This window comes from Oncorhynchus nerka, linkage group LG16 (assembly GCF_034236695.1).
Source record: "Oncorhynchus nerka isolate Pitt River linkage group LG16, Oner_Uvic_2.0, whole genome shotgun sequence".
Classification (NCBI taxonomy): Eukaryota; Metazoa; Chordata; class Actinopteri; order Salmoniformes; family Salmonidae; genus Oncorhynchus; species Oncorhynchus nerka.
This window is the reverse complement of record NC_088411.1, coordinates 25,508,564-25,528,307: the sequence shown is the minus strand read 5'-3', so window position 1 is coordinate 25,528,307 and position 19,744 is coordinate 25,508,564. Positions and strand designations below refer to the sequence as shown.

At 41.9% G+C, this 19,744-nt stretch overlaps 1 protein-coding gene and 1 long non-coding RNA gene across 2 annotated transcripts; one reads left to right on the top strand and one right to left on the bottom strand.

Annotated features, from left to right (window-relative positions):
• Positions 1-2,064: 2,064 nt before the first annotated feature.
• LOC135561229 (uncharacterized) lies at positions 2,065-13,635 on the bottom strand. Its single transcript, XR_010459335.1, has 2 exons — positions 13,312-13,635; positions 2,065-3,666 (listed from the first exon to the last, which is right to left on the bottom strand). It is a non-coding gene; the product is annotated as an uncharacterized LOC135561229 (long non-coding RNA).
• Positions 13,636-13,638: 3 nt separating this feature from the next.
• LOC115144313 (actin, alpha skeletal muscle 2-like) lies at positions 13,639-16,634 on the top strand. The gene is made up of 7 exons (XM_029685242.2): positions 13,639-13,746; positions 14,538-14,674; positions 14,837-15,161; positions 15,288-15,449; positions 15,577-15,768; positions 15,867-16,048; positions 16,180-16,634. The coding sequence occupies exons 2-7, from the start codon at positions 14,546-14,548 to the stop codon at positions 16,321-16,323; spliced, it is 1,134 nt and encodes a 377-aa protein (XP_029541102.1). The 5' UTR covers positions 13,639-13,746; positions 14,538-14,545; the 3' UTR covers positions 16,324-16,634.
• Positions 16,635-19,744: the final 3,110 nt, after the last annotated feature.

The window sequence follows — 19,744 nt, the reverse complement described above, 5'->3', positions numbered from 1 at the left end:
AACATCTCAAATGTCAGTAGAATCCACATTTGTTTAAGCAAGTCAGCCATATCAGCTATGTTTTTTAAAAAGGCAGTAAATGAGGCTGAATTAACTGTTTCGCTGCCAGACAAGGCTCCATTCATAGCCAGATGTAAGAATTCACTCCATAGTGCTGAAAGGAAAGCTCTGCTGTTGGGACAGCTTTATGTAGGCCCTAACAGTTTGTGGGCAACATTTGTCACCGTTATAGTGCAATTAATGTATTGTTTAGTGTTGTGTTGTGTAGTGGCTTTGCTAGCTTGCATCAAAACATTTGGGGGGAGTTTGCCCCACCAAAATCTTCATGCTAAAATCGCCACTGCTCAGGCCTTGAAAATGAAATGGCCTAATTGAACTGATGGAAAGTAAGTGGATTTCGGTGAAGAAATGCCGTGGTTAAGGCTACGATGGTGCCAGTGCAGAGTGGAGCATACTCAGGTGTTCAAAAGCACATATCAGACCGAGACCCTAATGCTTCGTTCTTAGGTAGCTCTTTATGAGTTTTAGTTTAGAAAACCATCTCTCCGCAGAAGCGACAGTTACAGGGATGGTTAAAAACAACTTGATTGCCATAGCAACATCAGGGAACAGGGCAGAAGGGAGTGGTGATTCAAATACAGCAGTTCTGTAACATCTTTAATTGAGCCTCTCATTCTCCTTAATTGCCATCCTCAAAACATTATGGAAATAGTTTAACTGTAGCCTATAGGATGTTTTGGGACAGGTCCACCTGGCAGATGCAAACAGATTGGCAGATGCAAACAGATAAATACAGGATAAGGTAGGATGAAGGAGTACTCACCCTGGTCAACGAGCAGAGGCAGCAGGTCTGTGGAGTAGCTGCACTCAAGGAAGGCAGTGTGTGGGCCACCTTCACAGGCTGTATTTACTGTGCAGCCCAGTTTCACTGGTGAATGGTTCTGTGTCATCACATCATGACAATGTGGGTGAGTGCCTCCTCATCTGGCAGGAAGTCCTCCATCCCTCTACTTTGACTGAACTGAGTTATCCATCTACCTACACACACACGCAAATAAGAGCCGATAGGTTAAAGGTGACAACAACCCAGGAGATGAAATAAGGACTTGAACCCCAGACCTCTAGTACCTTTGAAGTAGACAACACCCAGAGCAACCAAGGCAGCACTTCTTCACACAGGCTTTGTCAGGATACGATCCACCTTGCAGCCAGTCTGGTTGATTGCATTAATGGTTGTGCCTGTTTTCAATCTTTCCGCAAGATGGCGCCAACTCTCCATGTTTTGTAAATGCTCAGTACAATGCTCATGTGCTTTCAAAATGGTCCCGTATTCTTCCACGAACGAAAACCATCACTGCTCAAATTAGTCTCTTTTTCCAAAAATGCGACAACAAAAACAAAAAACTGCATCAGATATACTTGAATACACAAGCTATGTCAGTGTCATTTCTTCTCAATTTTTCATACATGTTTCATAGTTGTCACTAAATCTCAGAGGGACTGGGTCCCCACTTTGAGGGAATACAAAATCTCTGATCTGTTTTGACCCTTTTTGACAAGATGTCAGACGGGGCCTCTGGCCACAATTGTGCATCATCACATAAACACACTCACGTTCTGTAGTAGGTCCACAAACTGGTATTTTTGTGACTGGAACAGCAAGTGCTGGGGGTGAATCAGACTCCAGGTGTAGCTGGTTGAGAAAATGCCAAGAGTGTGCAAAGCTGTCATCAAGGCAAAGGGTGTCTATTTGAAGAATCTCAAATAATAAATATATTTAGATTTAGACACTTTTTTTGGTTCTGTATGTGTTATTTCATAGTTTTGATGTCTTCACTATTATTCTACAATGTAGAAAATAGTAAAAAGAAAGAAAATCCCTTGGATGAGTAGGTGTTCTAAAACTTTTGACCGGTAGTGTAGCTGATATTGCTGACTTGTTTAAACAAATGTGGTTTCTACTGACAACTGAGATGTACAAGCTATGGCATAAGGGGATGACAAGCGGATAAGAGGCTATCCATAATTTCGATTAAGACATTAATGAGCGAGCGACGACAGACGTAGTCAATATAACTATTTATTCAGCACTTTTGAAATGTACAGCGACAGAATTCAGAACATGGGCCGTTCTTACAGTGTTCTCCTTGTACAACAAGTCAGAACCATAGGATAAATAAAGGGGGCATATAAACAGACAATGAAAACTCTTCCAATATTCAATGATTACATTTCTCTAAAACAGGTTATAGGCTACATGTGCACCCCCAAGTTAGAACAGTAGGCAAAATGAAGAGGTGAAAATAGATTGAATTGTTAGGGTGAAGCACATTGAATGCCGTTTGGGTCTTTGCGTGTCAAAAAACATACACGTCATATAACACTATTTGACACGTTAAATAAGCTTTTAATTTGACACATCAAATGACACAATTCTATTATAGAATGTTGTGTATGCTGAATTTGCACGTGCAAGCCAAGCGCCCCCACTACTATCAGTAGCACTGTCAAAGCTGTACAAAAAAGTTTGCTAACAAGCACACACCAGGCCATGAACGATGTGTTTACAATAGCGTATTACCTTCTTAGCTACAATATACATATCTCCGTTGCATATTACATCATTTATGCAGCAACATACAATATATTTTTGGACTCACCTTGTGAAGGTGGTGCAGCGGGCCTTTGTGGGCAAATTTTGGCATCAAACTTTGGCATCAAAGTCTGGCATTCTCTGGATTTGTGGTGGGAACTCTGGAAAAAAAACACAGCCACTCCATTGAATAGCAGGCTAACATTAGTGGTTGCTTTGTAATGCTTGCAGTTAGCCACTGATTCCTTCCAAACGACTCATTGTTGAATTTGTTGTGTAATCTTTATGTCCAATGACCGATGAGCACCGATACATTTTAGCTATAATTTCTATTCATATGACAAGGATTAAAAAGGATTTGCCAGTAGATTGTCGACTTGATTCACGATGATGACTGCTAGCTAAGAAAGTAAGATGTTGACATGATCAGTCCAATCAAAGCTACTGTACATATAATGTGATTTGAGGTCATTTTATCTGTGGCCAATCAAATCAAATCAAATGTATTTATATAGCCCTTCGTACATCAGCTGATATCTCAAAGTGCTGTACAGAAACCCAGCCTAAAACCCCAAACAGCAAGCAATGCAGGTGTAGAAGCACGGTGGCTAGGTAAAACTCCCTAGAAAGGCCAAAACCTAGGAAGAAACCTAGAGAGGAACCAGGCTATGAGCGGTGGCCAGTCCTCTTCTGGCTGTGCCGGGTGGAGATTATAACAGAACATGGCCAAGATGTTCAAATGTTCATAAATGACCAGCAAGGTCAAATAATAATAATCACAGTAGTTGTCGAGAGTGCAGCAAGTCAGCACCTCAGGAGTAAATGTGAGTTGGCTTTTCATAGCCGATCATTAAGAGTATCTCTACCACTCCTGCTGTCTCTAGAGAGTTGAAAACAGCAGGTCTGGGACAGGTGGCACATCCGGTGAACGGGTCAGGATTCCATAGCCGTTGAACAGTTGAAACTGGAGCATAACAGTTGAAACTGGAGCAGCAGCACGGCCAGGTGGACTGGGGACAAGCAAGGAGTCATCATGCCAGGTAGTCCAGAGGCATGGTCCTGGGGCTCAGGTCCTCCGAGAGAGAGAAAGAAAGAGAGAAAGAGAGAATTAGAGAGAGCATACTTAAATTCACACAGGACACCGGATAAGACAGGAGAAGTACTCCAGATATAACAAACTGACCCTAGCCCCCCGACACATAAACTACTGCAGCATAAATACTGGAGGCTGAGACAGGAGGGGTCAGGAGACACTGTGGCCCCATCCGATGATACCCCCGGACAGGGCCAAACAGGAAGGATATAACCCCACCCACTTTGCCAAAGCACAGCCCCCACACCACTAGAGGGATATCTTCCACCACCAACTTACCATCCTGAGACAAGGCCGAGTATAGCCCACCAAGATCTCCGCCACGGCACAACCCAAGGGGGGGGCGCCAACCCAGACAGGAAGATCACATCAGTGACTCAACCCACTCAAGTGATGCACCCCTCCTAGAGACGGCATGAAAGAGCACCAGTAAGCCAGTGACTCAGCCCCTGTAATAGGGTTAGAGGCAGAGAATTCCAGTGGAAAGAGGGGAACCGACCAGGCAGAGACAGCAAGGGCGGTTCGTTGCTCCAGAGCCTTTCCGTTCATCTTCACACTCCTGGGCCAGACTACACTCAATCATATGACCCACTGAAGAGAGTCTTCAGTAAAGACTTAAAGGTTCAGAACGAGTCTGCGTCTCTCACATGGGTAGGCAGACCATTCCATAAAAATGGAGCTCTTTAGGAGAAAGCCCTGCCTCCAGCTGTTTGCTTAGAAATTATAGGGACAATTAGGAGGCCTGCGTCTTGTGACCGTAGCGTACGTGTAGGTATGTACGGCAGGACCAAATCAGAGAGATAAGTAGGAGCAAGCCCATGTAATGCTTTGTAGGTTAGCAGTAAAACCTTGAAATCAGCCCTTGCCTTAACAGGAAGCCAGTGTAGGGAGGCTAGCACTGGAGTAATATGATAAAATGTTTTGGTTCTAGTCAGGATTCGTCTAGTCAGCCGTATTTAGCACTAACTGAAGTTTATTTCGTGCTTTATCTGGGTAGCCGGAAAGTAGAGCATTGCAGTAGTCTAACCTAGAAGTAACAAAAGCATGGATTCATTTTTCTGCATAATTTTTGGACAGAAAGTTTCTGATTTTTGCAATGTTACGTAGATGGAAAAAAGCTGTCCTTGAAACAGTCTTGAGATGTTCGTCAAAAGAGAGTCCAGAGGGTCCAGAGTAACGCCAAGGTCCTTCACAGTTTTATTTGAGACGACTGTACAACCATGAAGATTAATTGTCAGATTCAACAGAAGATCTCTTTGTTTCTTGGGACCTAGAACAAGCATCTCTGTTTTGTCCGAGTTTAAAAGTAGAAAGTTTGCAGCCATCCACTTCCTTATGTCTGAAACACAGGATTCTAGGGAGGGCAATTTTGGGGCTTCACCATGTTTCATTGAAATGTACAGCTGTGTGTCATCCGCATAGCAGTGAAAGTTAACATTATGTTTTCGAATGACATCCCCAAGAGGTAAAATACACTTCTCAAAAAAATAAAGGGAACACTAAAATAACACATCCTAGATCTGAATGAATGAAATATTCTTATTAAATAAAAAAAATGGAAAACCACACTACAGGCTGATCCAACTTTGATGTAATGTCCTTAAAACAAGTCAAAATGAGGCTCAGTAGTGTGTGTGGCCTCCACGTGTCTGTATGACCTCCCTACAATGCCTGGGCATGCTCCTGATGAGGTGGCGGATGGTCTCCTGAGGGATCTCCTCCCAGACCTGGACTAAAGCATCCGCCAACTCCTGGACAGTCTGTGGTGCAACAGGGCGTTGGTGGATGGAGCGAGACATGATGCCCCAGATGTGCTCAATTGGATTCAGGTCTGGGGAACGGGCGGGCCAGTCGATAGCATCAATGCCTTCCTCTTGCAGGAACTGCTGACACACTCCAGCCACATGAGGTCTAGCATTGTCTTACATTAGGAGGAACCCAGGGCCAACCGCACCAGCATATGGTCTCACAAGGGGTCTGAGGATCTCATCTCGGTACCTAATGGCAGTCAGACTACCTCTGGCGAGCACATGGGGGGCTGTGCGGCCCCCCAAAGAAATGCCACCCCACACCATGACTGACCCACCGCCAAACCGGTCATGCTGGAGGATGTTGCAGGCGGCAGAACGTTCTCCACGGCGTCTCCAGACTCTGTCACGTCTGTCACATGTGCTCAGTGTGAACCTGCTTTCATCTGTGAAGAGCACAGGGCGCCAGTGGCAAATTTGCCAATCTTGGTGTTCTCTGGCAAATGCCAAACATCCTGCACGGTGTTGGGCTGTAAGCACAACCCCCACCTGTGGACGTCGGGCCCTCATACCACCCTCGTGGAGTCTGTTTCTGACCGTTTGAGCAGACACATGCACATTTGTGGCCTGCTGGAGGTCATTTTGCAGGGCTCTGGCAGTGCTCCTCCTCCTCCTCCTCCTTGCACAAAGGCGGAGGTAGCGGTCCTTCTGCTGGGTTGTTGCCCTCCTACGGCCTCCTCCACGTCTCGTGATGCACTGGCCTGTCTCCTGGTAGCGCCTCCATGCTCTGGACACTACGCTGACAGACACAGCAAACCTTCTTGCCACAGCTCGCATTGATGTGCCATCCTGGATGAGCTGCACTACCTGAGCCACTTGTGTGGGTTGTAGACTCTGTCTCATGCTACCACTAGAGTGAAAGCACCGCCAGCATTCAAAAGTGACCAAAACATCAGCCAGGAAGCATAGGAACTGAGAAGTGGTCTGTGGTCACCACCTGCAGAACCACTCCTTTATTGGGGGTGTCTTGCTAATTGCCTATAATTTCCACCTGTTGTCTATTCCATTTGCACAACAGCATGTGAAATGTATTGTCAATCAGTGTTGCTTCCTAAGTGGACAGTTTGATTTCACAGAAGTGTGATTGACTTGGAGTTACATTGTGTTGTTTAAGTGTTCCCTTTATTTTTCTGAGCAGTGTATATAGTGAAAACAATAGTGGTCCTAAAACGTAACCTTGAGGAAAGTCTGAAATGTACAGTTGATTTCTCAGAGGACAAACCATTCACAGAGACAAACTGATATCTTTCTGACAGAAAAGATCTAAACCAGGCCAGAGCTTGTCCGTGTAGACCAATTTGGGTTTCCAATCTCTCCAAAAGAATGTGGTGATCGATGGTATCAAAAGCAGCACTAAGGTCTAGGAGCACGAGGACAGATGCAGAGCCTTGGTCTGATGCCATTAAAAGGTAATTTACCACCTTCACAAGTGCAGTCTCAGTGCTATGATGGGGTCTAAAACCAGACTGAAGCATTTCGTATATATTGTTTGTCTTCAGGAAGGCAGTGAGTTGCTGCGCAACAGCTTTTCTAAAATGTTTGAGAGGAATGGAAGGTTCGATATAGGCCGATAGTTTTTTATATTTTCTGGGTCAAGGTTTGGCTTTTTCAAGAGAGGCTTTATTACTGCCACTTTTAGTGAGTTTGGTACACATCCTGTGGATAGAGAGCCGTTTATTATGTTCAACATAGGAGGGCCAAGCACAGGAAGCAGCTCTCAGTAGTTTAGTTGGAATAGGGTCCAGTATGCAGCTTTGACGGTTTAGAGGCCATGATTATTTTCATCATTGTGTCAAGAGATATAGTACTAAAACACTTGAGTGTCTCTCTTGATCCTATGTCCTGGCAGAGTTGTGCAGACTCAGGACAACTGAGCTTTGAAGGAATACGCAGACTTAAAGAGAAGTCCGAAATTTTCTTTCTAATAATCATGCTCTTTTCCTCAAAGAAGTTCATGAATGTATTACTTTTGAAGTGAAAGCCATCCTCACTTGGGGAATGCTGCTTTTTAGTTAGCTTTGCGACAGTATCAGAAATACATTTTGGATCGTTCTTATTTTCCTCAATTAAGTTGGAAAATAGGATGATCGAGCAGCAGGGAGGGCTCGTCGATACTGCACGGTACTGTCTTTCCAAGCTAGTCGGAAGACTTCCAGTTTGGTGTGGCGCCATTTCCGTTCCAATTTTCTGGAAGCTTGCTTCAGAGCTCGGGTATTTTCTGTATACCAGGCAAACGTAATAAAATGGTGGTCCGATAGTCCAGGATTATGAGGAAAAACATTAAGATCCACAACACTTATTCCATGGGACAAAACTAGGTCCAGAGTATGACTGTGACAGTGAGTGGGTCCAGAGACATGTTGGACAAAACCCACGGAGTCGATGATGGCTCCGAAAGCCTTTTGGAGTGGGTCTGTGGATTTTTCCATGTGAATATTAAAGTCACCAAAAATATATAATATAATATTATCTGCTATGACTACAAGGTCCGATAGGAATTCAGGGAACTCAATGAGGAACGCTGTATATGGCCCAGGAGGCCTGTAAACAGTAGCTATAAAAAGTGATTGAGTAGGCTGCATAGATTTCATGACTAGAAGCTCAAAAGCTGAAAACGTCATATTTTTTTTTTGTAAATTGAAATTTGCGATCAATAATGTTAGCGACACCTCCACCTTTGCGGGATGCACGGGGGATATGGTCACTAGTGTAGCCAGGAGGTGAGGCCTCATTTCACACTGTAAATTCATCAGGCTTAAGCCATGTTTCAGTCAGGCCAATCACAACAAGATTATGATCAGTGATTAGTTAATTGACTATAACTGCCTTTGAAGTAAGGGATCTAACATTAAGTAGCCCTATTTTGAGATGTGAGGTATCACGATCTCTTTCAATAATGGCAGGAAGGGAGGAGGTCTTTATCCTAGTGAGATTGCTAAGGCGAACACTGCCATGTTTAGTCTTGCCCAACCTAGGTCGAGGCACAGATACGGTCTCAACGGGGATAGCTGAGCTGACTACACTGACTGTGCTAGTGGCAGACTCCACTAAGCTGGCAGGCTGGCTAACAGCCTTGAGCCTTCTTGGAAGGGCACTTGTAATATAACTCTATGGCAGGACCCAAAGGGCTGAAATGTTCGATGTTTACCCTTACTAAGGACTTAAACTTGGCGATGACGTACTATCCCCATGAGTGACAGAACAATGAGCCAATCAAGGCGCAATGATCCTATTTTCTGCTCGCTCGCCCCACCGCCACAGAAAGCACTGAGCTAGGCTGAAACACCTGCATTTTGGAGCTGCCTTACTCAAGAAAACAAAAAAGAGACCATGTGTGTATGCAGCTTTATTAATAACTGAATGATATATATATATTTTTTTACATTGTTTGCAAACTGATATGTGACACATATTAATGCCAAAATAACATGCAAAACAGGCAAGCCCCCCCCCAAAAAATACATATATTATAATAATTTTTTGTTAAAAATGTGGGGCTCAAAACATGAATGAGGGGCCACCACTGACTCTATGCCTCTCGCAACTGCAACATGTTGGATAAAGCAATTTCCCAATTTCGGCTGTTTTGAATCTTTGCTATGCTGTAATAAAGGCTCTCTGGTATTACTTTTAATTTATTTATTGTTATTTACACTGTTCCAAACAGTCAGAAATATAATAATACTGCAATCTAAAAGCACCTGTTTATCACACATAATAAGCTGCCCACTCAGCTCTTGCTCCTATACACTCATTTTTTTCTTGATCTCCTTCTTATTGTTATTATTACAATTATGATTATGATCATCATTATAATAATAAGTCATGTCATTATCATTCATAGGCTTAGCATAGTAGCCTTGTTTTACCACCATCGAGCTGTAGGCCTAAGAGTGCATCCTGTTCAGCTGTCTTAATACTGTAATTTAGGCCTATATTTCAATATAGCCTAAAGGCTATAGTGTCAATAAATCAATAATTCATTCGTGCATGTCATCACACAGCATACAAGTCATTCATGCTTTGAAATGCCATTGAGCTTTTTTTGTTTTAAAATTAAATAAGAAAGGGAGCCTCGAATAATTAGCCTAAACAATACATCTACTGCAACATGTCAGCAATTGCATTCACAAATCCATGCGACTGTTTTTAGTCTTTGTGGGAATAAAGGCTTTCAATTTTTAAAAGTTAGATTAGACTCTCTGGTACAGTTATAATTTATTAAGTATTGTTTACACAGTTCCAAAAGGTCAGAAAAAAAATTATATTGTAATCTTCCACAACTAAGTCAAATGTCTTCCACACATTGGACTTCCCCTTTGCCCCATGAGAAACCAGTAAACATTCCCCATTTGGAGTTAATTTGTCACATCCTCTGCACCATTATACTTTCAAATCTGTTATGGTTTTCGGAGTTTGCTATAACCAACTTATTGATGTGATTATGATATGCTATACGTCAGGCCCTATTGGTCACATGCATATGATGCATAAAGTGCATTCGGAAAGTATTCAGACCCCTTGACCTTTTCCACATTTTGTTATGTTACAACCTTATTCAAAAATGTTTTTAAAAAAATCTATTCCCTCATCAATTTTCCCTTAATGACAAAGCAAAAACCGTTTTTTAGACATTTTTGCAAATGACAATACATTCACATAACTATTCAGACCCTTTACTCAATACTTTGTCGAAGCACCTTTGGTAGTGATTACAGCTCTGAGTCTTCTTCGGTATGACTCTACAAGCTTGGCACACCTGTATTTGGGGAGTTTCTCACATTATTCTCTGCAGATTATCTCAAGCTCTGTCAGGTTGGATGGGGAGTGCTGCTGCACAGCCATTTTCAGGTCTCTCCAGAGATGTTCGATCGGGTTCAAGTCCGGGCAACTCAAGGACATTCAAAGACTTGTCCCAAAGCCACTCCTGCGTTGTCTTGGCTGTGTGTTTCTCTCATCTCCACAGAGGAACTCTGGAGCTCTGTCAGAGTGACCATCGGGTTCTTGGTCACTTCCCTGACCAAGGCCCTTCTCCCTTGATTGCTCAGTTTGTACGGGTGGCCAGCTCTAGGAATAGTCTTGGTGGTTCCAAACTTCTTCCATTTAAGAATGATGGAGGCCATTGTGTTCTTGGGGACCTTCAATGTTGCAGGCATTTTTTGGTATCCTTTCCCAGATCTGTGCCTCGACACCTGTCTCGGAGCGCTGGGCAATTACTTCGACCTCATGGCTTGGTTTTTGCTCTGACTTGCACTGTCAACTGTGGGACCTTATATAGTAGACCTTATATAAACCATGGCCAATCAATTGTATTTACCACAGGTGGGCTCCAATCAAGTTTTAGAAACATCTCAAGGATGATCAATGTAAACAGAATGCACCTGAGCTCAAATTCGAGTCTCATAGCAAAGAGTCTGAATATTTATGTAAATATGTTATTTATTTTTATGTGCTAAAATTTCTAAAACCTGTTTTCACTTTGTCATTATGAGGTATTGTGTGTAGATTGAGGCAGATTTGTATTGTTTTATCAATTTTAGAATATGGCTGTAACATAACAAAATGTGGAAAAGGGGAAGGGGTCTGAGTACTTTCCGAATGCACTGTAAATATGAACCAGTCCATGGGTGATTAATGACACTTGTTTCTACTATTATGAGAAAAACATGGATTATATGAATATTGATATGAAATGTATGTATATGTAGAGAAATACATTGTTGATCTATTATGAATTATTATTCAGTTGAAAGGATTAATTTACTTTTTTTTTAGGTATTGTTTGTCAACAATATGACCTCATTAACCTGGGCACAATGCTCAGGTCATGCAGGTTCAGGTAGGCTATACAGGACAATTGTATTTTTTGTTAGACAACATTTATCCATTAGCTAAAGCAAAGCCATAGGCTACATTCCCTGGCACCACAGAAAGGCTATCAACGATTTGATAGGCAGCTGTATAGACATACCACAATTTCAGCACCATGGACACAAATCAGTAGTCTAAACTTGGTGAGTGGCTTTCTGGCTGACAGATTTTGTTTTATTTTAGGGAAGGTGGTGGGAGAGGAGAGTGAACTCTGACCTTGTGGGGGTCCAGAGAAACTACATTACGCCAGTGATGGCGTGTAGCCTATCTGTCATGAAAACAGAGGAATGCATGTGTCTAGAAGAGGCCTCTGAACCTCATTAAAGCTAGAATCCTTAATTGAAACAATAACAAAGTGGGCAACCCGCCTCTGTTTTTGTAAAACGCTGAGGGATGGGCTTGGAGAAATGTAAACACTCAAATTCATAGAAAGAGCAATGGATGCAAGGACTGACCATCCATGATATCAAAAGTATAGTTTTAACCATGTTTTGAGGCTGTTTGTTTATAGTTACATTGTTTTCAACCATTGGAGTAAACCAAGCTTATATTTTGTTTCTGATGGGGTACGACAGTTGAGCTCATGAGGCAATCGGATTGAATCCCAGCCTTAGTCTATTCTTGTCCTATTACACTCTTAGAAAAAAGGTTCTAAAAGGTTTCTATTACTTGCTTCATATATGCCACCCCTAAAGGTTCTAGGCTTTTCAAGAAAAGGGTTAATTGGGGTTCTATATAGATAGCACCTTTAAGCGTGCCATAATATATTAAACAAAGTATAGAAAAAACATATATATAGAACCAAAAAGGGTTCTGAGAGTGTAGGGTTCTCCAGCCCAGGCTGAAGTGGTCTTCTGAACGAATAAGCTGCTTATTTTCCCTTGGTGACAGGGGAGGCATAGTGGCAGTTGTCCCTCTTGCTTCCTCCCCTCCTACCAAACTGACACGTACCCCACAGACATCACCTGCTGGGGCAGACAGTGGAGTGGCAGCAGCTGGGCAACATACCCTGTCAAACCAAGCAAGCCTCAAATGTAGACCTACTCAAATAAATGCTTTATGTACTGTATTTTGAGTTCATGGAATAACTGTGATTTACACCGAATTTCAATGGGAAAAAATGCTCTGCAGCTTTTCATTTTATTTGAACACAGCATTAGAAGGTTGTATATGAGGTTCTTGGATAGCTTATTATGTCATATGTTCAGGATACACATCTGAACGTTTGAGACATGGTCCTCATGCCAACACTGAGTTAACCCTGGGCTCCTGTTGTCTCTGTCAACAAATGATTTGACTTGGGTGTTGCTGTGAGCATATGACCTGGCCACTATGTGTTGAAACGTCTAAAGTATATGAGAAGTAAAAAGTCACATTCTCAATGTATTTGACCAACTGGAACTTGTATGTTTAAATTTTTTTTTTTTTTTTTAAATATAGCCTGTGACAATACCAACAATAAATAGCTTATAAGGCTAGCTGTTATCAGCTGTTTCAGAGAACTTGTCGGATGCTGGCCATAAGATGATAGAAAAGAGGTCAGTCTATGGATGCATAATGATGTAGGCTAATAATAATAATAATGCAATCTTTATTGGGTCTCGTCACAAAATAAACATTTCAAAATGTTTTACTTTGCATGTATAATTAGCACCATGCAAATAGTTGTATTAAACGTAGCCTATGCTATGCCTGAATCAATGCGGCATCTGTTATTGTTTGGATAACCTACAGCTACCCCACAGTAGGTATGCACGGGGTTCTAGAGCTCTAAACCGAGTAAACCCTAAAACCCCAAGCAGCAACGATTACAGAGCACAATGGCAAAAAAATACAGACCAATCCATTGTTAACATGGTTGTGCAACTGCAAATCCAAGCTCAAATGAACATTACTATGTTTGTAATCAACCTGCAGTAGTATGACAGAACAATAATTTAAACTACCTTCTTTCCTTCGTGTTGTCGTTCCTATATGGCTATACAGTTGCGCTCCTCGATAAGGGCTTTCCAACCGGGATCCTGTATGCAGTTGTAGTTTGCTGTGCCACGAGGGTGTCTTACAAATCATAGACTCTCCATATACGGCCCTGGCGCCGTGGCTTCGAATCAGGACCACAGTCCCATACATGGAGAGCCCTGCTCACTTTTAAACCGGGGAGCCCTTTAGCCTGCCTGCGAAGTTTCCCCCGTCACACCGAAGAACCTAATATGGATGACGCTGGAAAAATGTCCAATGGAACACGTAGACATTCTCAATGGTGGGTAAGGGAAATAGGCCGAACGCGGTGAGTATATAAGGTTTGAAGTGCCACTATAGCTCGATCCAGCAGCAGTTGCTTTCCGCCTTCTGAGCTTAATCTGAGACAGACACCACCAAAGGTAAGAAAAATGGAATCAACCCAAACCTCAAAGACTGGATCTACTATTCATGGACTGATATCAAAGGATGTACCCTTCTTTTTATTTTACATCTGCGGAGCCAATTAATATGATAAAATACACAGATAGTGATGTTACAGTCTCTTCACCTGAAGGAATTGCGCATACCAATTACGCATGGATTTATTGTATAGGCTACAGAAATGTAACAAATTGCGGAAGAGTAGAAGAGAGATAAAATACAAATGTTCCTTTCTGTAAAATTACTTGATAAACCCTTGGCCTTGTTTGTAGACTTAATTTAAACACACAACTGGCCAAGTTGCCTGGGCTTGGCTACCTAACGATTTAACAGCCCCTTGACATTGTGTTATTGAAAGAAATTAGAGTGGTTTCATGGAGTTCAGAAACAATGCGTTTTAATTGGATAGATAATTTCACTCATACAACAAATGAGTGTGTAACATGCATAATATAACCAGTAGGGTATTCAACAGGTGACAATATCAATGCGTAAATCTAACCAATGACTTGTGCCTAAACTCAATTCAATATAATTTCGACATAGTAGCGAATTAACTTGCAACAACCTTTTGAGTAAATGCAATGATTTTCTCACTCAACCAGGCTTGTGTGTTAAACTGTCAGCCGTGTCTTGTACAATATTTAGTGTTAGACAACGTTTAGGTGTGCATCGTGAGTTAGGTTGTTCTAATGTGTTTCACAGCTCCGGCATGTGTGCGTGCACTCTGGAGAAATATGACAGTTATTTGTGTATGTGTATTATTAAGAACTCAAGATGTGTGACGACGACGAGACTACAGCTCTGGTGTGCGACAACGGCTCCGGCCTTGTGAAGGCTGGGTTCGCCGGTGATGACGCCCCCAGGGCTGTCTTCCCCTCCATCGTTGGTCGCCCTCGTCACCAGGTATGATCTGCACTCCGAAGACGCCTGCAACAGGCCCATATTACGCAATTTGCCCCGTAAATCCTTTATTATCCATTATCTATCTATGCGTTCCCACGTCATGTTTTGACTGGGATTAGGCTATGCCACCATATAGGCCAATGAGTCTCGTCTTTCCTCCAGGGTGTCATGGTCGGTATGGGTCAGAAGGACTCCTACGTAGGAGATGAAGCTCAGAGCAAGAGAGGTATCCTTACTCTTAAGTACCCCATCGAGCACGGTATCATCACTAACTGGGACGATATGGAGAAGATCTGGCACCACACCTTCTACAACGAGCTGCGTGTGGCCCCTGAGGAGCATCCCACTCTGCTCACTGAGGCCCCCCTGAACCCCAAGGCTAACCGTGAAAAGATGACTCAGATCATGTTTGAGACATTCAACGTCCCCGCCATGTATGTTGCGATCCAGGCTGTGCTGTCTCTGTACGCCTCCGGTCGTACCACTGGTAAGGAATGCAGCGTTTACCCATAAACAATTAACCTAAAACAACGTGTCGGCTACGTGTGGCCTACCATGTGTCTATACTATGAGTTATGTCAACTGAATATTTACGTTTTTGTTTGTGTTAAAGGTATTGTGCTGGACTCCGGTGATGGTGTGACCCACAACGTACCCATCTATGAGGGTTATGCTCTTCCCCACGCCATCATGCGTCTGGATTTGGCTGGTCGCGATCTGACTGACTACCTCATGAAAATCCTCACAGAGCGTGGCTACTCTTTCGTCACAACCGGTGAGATTTCGTTTGCCTTACCATGAAAATACCATGCATAATCTGTAAAAATGCGCTAAAACGCACAAGACGTGCGTAATTGCAATGATTTGTTCCATGTTCTGAGCAAAATAGTTATTCATTACAGCCGAGCGTGAGATCGTGCGTGACATCAAGGAGAAGCTGTGCTATGTGGCTCTGGACTTCGAGAACGAGATGGCCACCGCTGCCTCCTCCTCCTCCCTTGAGAAGAGCTATGAGCTTCCCGATGGTCAGGTCATCACCATCGGTAACGAGCGTTTCCGTTGCCCAGAGACCCTCTTCCAGCCTTCATTCATTGGTATGTAATAATCATATAACGAGTAATGATCATTTATACGCCTATTATATTGGTCAAAATAGAGACATGCTGTTTCTAATACATTATAATCCGAACAGGTATGGAGTCTGCGGGTATTCACGAGACTGCCTACAACAGCATCATGAAGTGCGACATTGACATCCGTAAGGACCTGTATGCCAACAATGTCCTGTCCGGTGGTACCACCATGTACCCTGGTATTGCTGACCGTATGCAAAAGGAGATCACCGCCCTGGCTCCCAGCACCATGAAGATCAAGGTATGACATATATGACAACCCATTAACACTATTCATATTTATACCTTCCAATAAACATTTATTTTTCAACAATAAAACCTTAATAAAAATATGTCATGGTTTTTACTCATACTCAACTTCTTTCTCTATAGATCATTGCCCCACCTGAGCGTAAATACTCCGTCTGGATCGGTGGCTCCATCCTGGCTTCCCTGTCCACTTTCCAGGCTATGTGGATCACCAAGCAGGAATACGATGAGGCAGGCCCCAGCATTGTCCACCGCAAGTGCTTCTAAATGTATCATCTCCTGCGTCTGTTTGCTCTGGATCCCCAAGAGGAACAACACAATGTTGTCACTGGACTGTTTTTGTAACCGTGTGTTATCTGGAAAGAAAATCTGCAAATGTGAACCAGCATCAACAAGAACGAGACATGACATGTTATTATTCAACATGTGAATGTAAATGTACATAAATACTAAGTTATTAAAGTTCATTATTTGGTATTTTCATATATGTCTGTTTTATAATCATAATGCCGCAATATGTAGGCCTATGTTGTAAAGCACATAACATGATCATCACACAATAAACCAATAGGCCTTCAGTCCAATAGTCGTGGTCACTCGAATGCATGGTATGTTGAGGATTTCCATGCTGAATATGGTATGGTACTGTAGGATAATGTTAGAGATAATACGCTATAGTAAATGCAAAGGAATTATCAAAGCATTCAAACATTGCCATCAATTTACACAAATACAGAATTATAATAGGCTACTGCTATAGTGCATCCTGATTTGCTTCGAGTCTACTACAAGAGATTTGACTCTTGATTTGGCATGGCGAGAGTGAAAGGGGACTGTCGGGCATGACTTCGCTGGAATGTGCCATGCTTGCTCCTTCACGTCTACTTTAAACTTCGCAACAACACAGATTTGACATTTGATACCAATCTCATATTCCATGGACAGCCTGAAGAAGCCTTGTATAGAATGTATTGCATGGGCAAATAACCACCTTGCACACTGAGTCTAGGGTAATAGTAGCTGCTCACCAGGACCTTGTTAGAGCAGGGTTGGAGCATTCTTCTGACATACATTTTAACAAACAGATTATTGTATTCTAACCAACATTTACATTTACCATCTGAATGTACAAAACATTAGGAATACTTGCTCTTTCCATGACATAGACTGACCAGGTGAATCTAGGTGAACGCTATAATCCCTTATTCATGTCTTCTGTTAAATCAACTTCAATCAGTGTAGGGGGAGGGGGGCAGGTTAAATTAGGATTTTTCAGCCTTGAGACAATTGAGACATGGATTGTGTATGTGTGAAATTCAGAAGGTTAAAATATATTTAAGTTTCTTTCAAACACCTGTTAGGAGGAAATTGACTTTTAAATGCATCTCAACTATGGGCAGGGTTAAAACGTAGCCAGCCTAGGATTACTGCACACGAAACACCATCTGTTGTGTTTTGCTTCCGTGAAAACCGAGCCAGTAAATATATATGCTGTAAGTATAAGACATTAGAATGTTCAAACCTGCGATTTGCAATACATTTTCAGACACACATTCTCTAGTTCTGTGCAGATTAAAATCGGATATAGGCTACACTATGCATAATCTGGTTCTCTTGCACATGTTGCATTCATTGCAGTGTAGACATTAGGCTACATATTCGTTTAATTGTCTTACATAGTATATTCTGACAATAGAATATGAAGATTGATATGCTATCACTTAAATAGTAGGCCTGTGGCAGCATCATGTTACAATAATACTCATGTCATAACAGTTTAATAATAATTTAATAATCAACACTACACATCCAAGTATATCTGATCAAATTATGAAAGACAAGCATTATAAATATAGAATTTCGTAAAGCGAGTGTGGAAGAAGTTTAAAAAATATTGTTGACTATCAACAATGACAAGTCACCGGGGTCTGATAACTTGAGTGGGAAATTACTGAGGATAATAGCGGACAATATTTCCACTCCTATTTTCCATATCTTCAATCTAAGCCAACTAGAAAGTGTGTAGGCTTGGAGGGAAGCAAAAGTTATTCTGCTACCCAAGAATAGTAAAGCCCCCTTTACTGGCTCAAATAGCCTACCAATCAGCCTGTTACTAACTTTTGGAAAAAATTGTGTTAAACAAATTGACAACAGACTTTCAGCATGCTTATAGGGAAGGACACTCAACAAGCACAGCACTTACACAAATTGCTGATGATTGGCTGAGAGAAATTGATGATGAAAAGATTGTGGGAGCTATTTTGTTAGACTTCAGTGTGGCTTTTGACATTGTCATCATAGTCTGCTGCTGGAAAAATATATTTGTTTTAGGCTTTACACCCCCTGCTATAATGTAGATAAAGAGTTACCTGTAACAGAACACAGAGGGTGTTCTTTAATGGAATCCTCTCCAACATAATCCAGGTAGAATCAGGAATTCCCCATGACAACTGTCTAGGCCCCTTACTTTTTTCAATCTTTACTAATGAGATGCCACTGGCCTTGAGTAAAGCCAGTATGTCTATTGATGTACGCGGATGACTCAACACTATACAAGGCCGCTACTACAGCGAGTAAAATCACTGCAACACTTAACAAAGACCAGCAGGTAGTTTCAGAATGGGTGGCAAGGAATAAGTTAGTACTAAATATTTCAAAAACTAAAAGCATTGTATTTGGGACAAATCATTCACTAAACCCTAAACCTCATCTAGATCTTGTATTAAATAATGTGGAAATTGAGCAACAAGTTGAGGTGAGTAAATTGCTTGGAGTAACCCTGGATTGTATACTGTCATAGTCAAAACATAATCATACAACAGTAGCCAAGATGGGGAATAGTCCGTCCATAATAAAGCACTACTCTGCCTTTTTAACAACACTATCAACAAGGAAGGTCCTGCAGGCTCTGGTTTTGTCGCACCCGGACTACTGTTCAGTCGTGTGGTCAGGTAACACAAAGAAAGACCTCGGAAAATTGCAATTGGCTCAGAACAGGGCAGAACGGCTGGCCCTTAGATATACATTTACATTTAAGTCATTTAGCAGACGCTCTTATCCAGAGCGACTTACAAATTGGTGCATTCACCTTATGACATCCAGTGGAACATATACATGGAGAGCTAACATTCATAATATGCATGTAAATCTCTCATGGCTCAAAGAGGAGGAGAGATTGACTTCATCATGTTGACATGCAAAATGGGCCGAGGTGTCTGTTTAAACTACTAGCACACAGCACGGACACACATGCACCACAAGACCAGAGGTCTCTTCACAATTCTTCATAAGTCCAGAACAGACTATGGGAGGCGCACAGTAGTACAGTGCCTTGCAAAGTATTCATCGCCCTTGGCGTTTTTCGTATTTTGTTGCATTTACAACCTGTAATTTAAATGGATTTTTATTTGGATTTCATGTAATGGACATACGCAAAATAGTCAAAATTGGTGAAGTGAAAAAAATAACTTGTTAAAAAAAAAAAAAATGTTTTTAAATGTAAAATTGGTGCGTGCATATGTATTCACCCCCTTTGCTATGAAGCCCCTAAATAAGATCTGGTGCAACCAATTACCTTCAGAAGTCACATAATTAGTTAAATAAAGTCCACCTGTGTGGAATCTAAGTGTCACAGTTTAAAAATATATATATATTTCACCTTTATTTAACCAGGTAGGCTAGTTGAGAA

Coding starts and splice junctions, on each gene's coding strand:
- LOC115144313 (XM_029685242.2), top strand. CDS start 14,546: ATGTGTGACGACGACGAGACTACAGCTCTGGTGTGCGACAACGGCTCC. Junction 15,162..15,287: donor CGCCTCCGGTCGTACCACTG/GTAAGGAATGCA, acceptor TTTGTGTTAAAG/GTATTGTGCTGGACTCCGGT. Junction 15,769..15,866: donor CTTCCAGCCTTCATTCATTG/GTATGTAATAAT, acceptor TAATCCGAACAG/GTATGGAGTCTGCGGGTATT.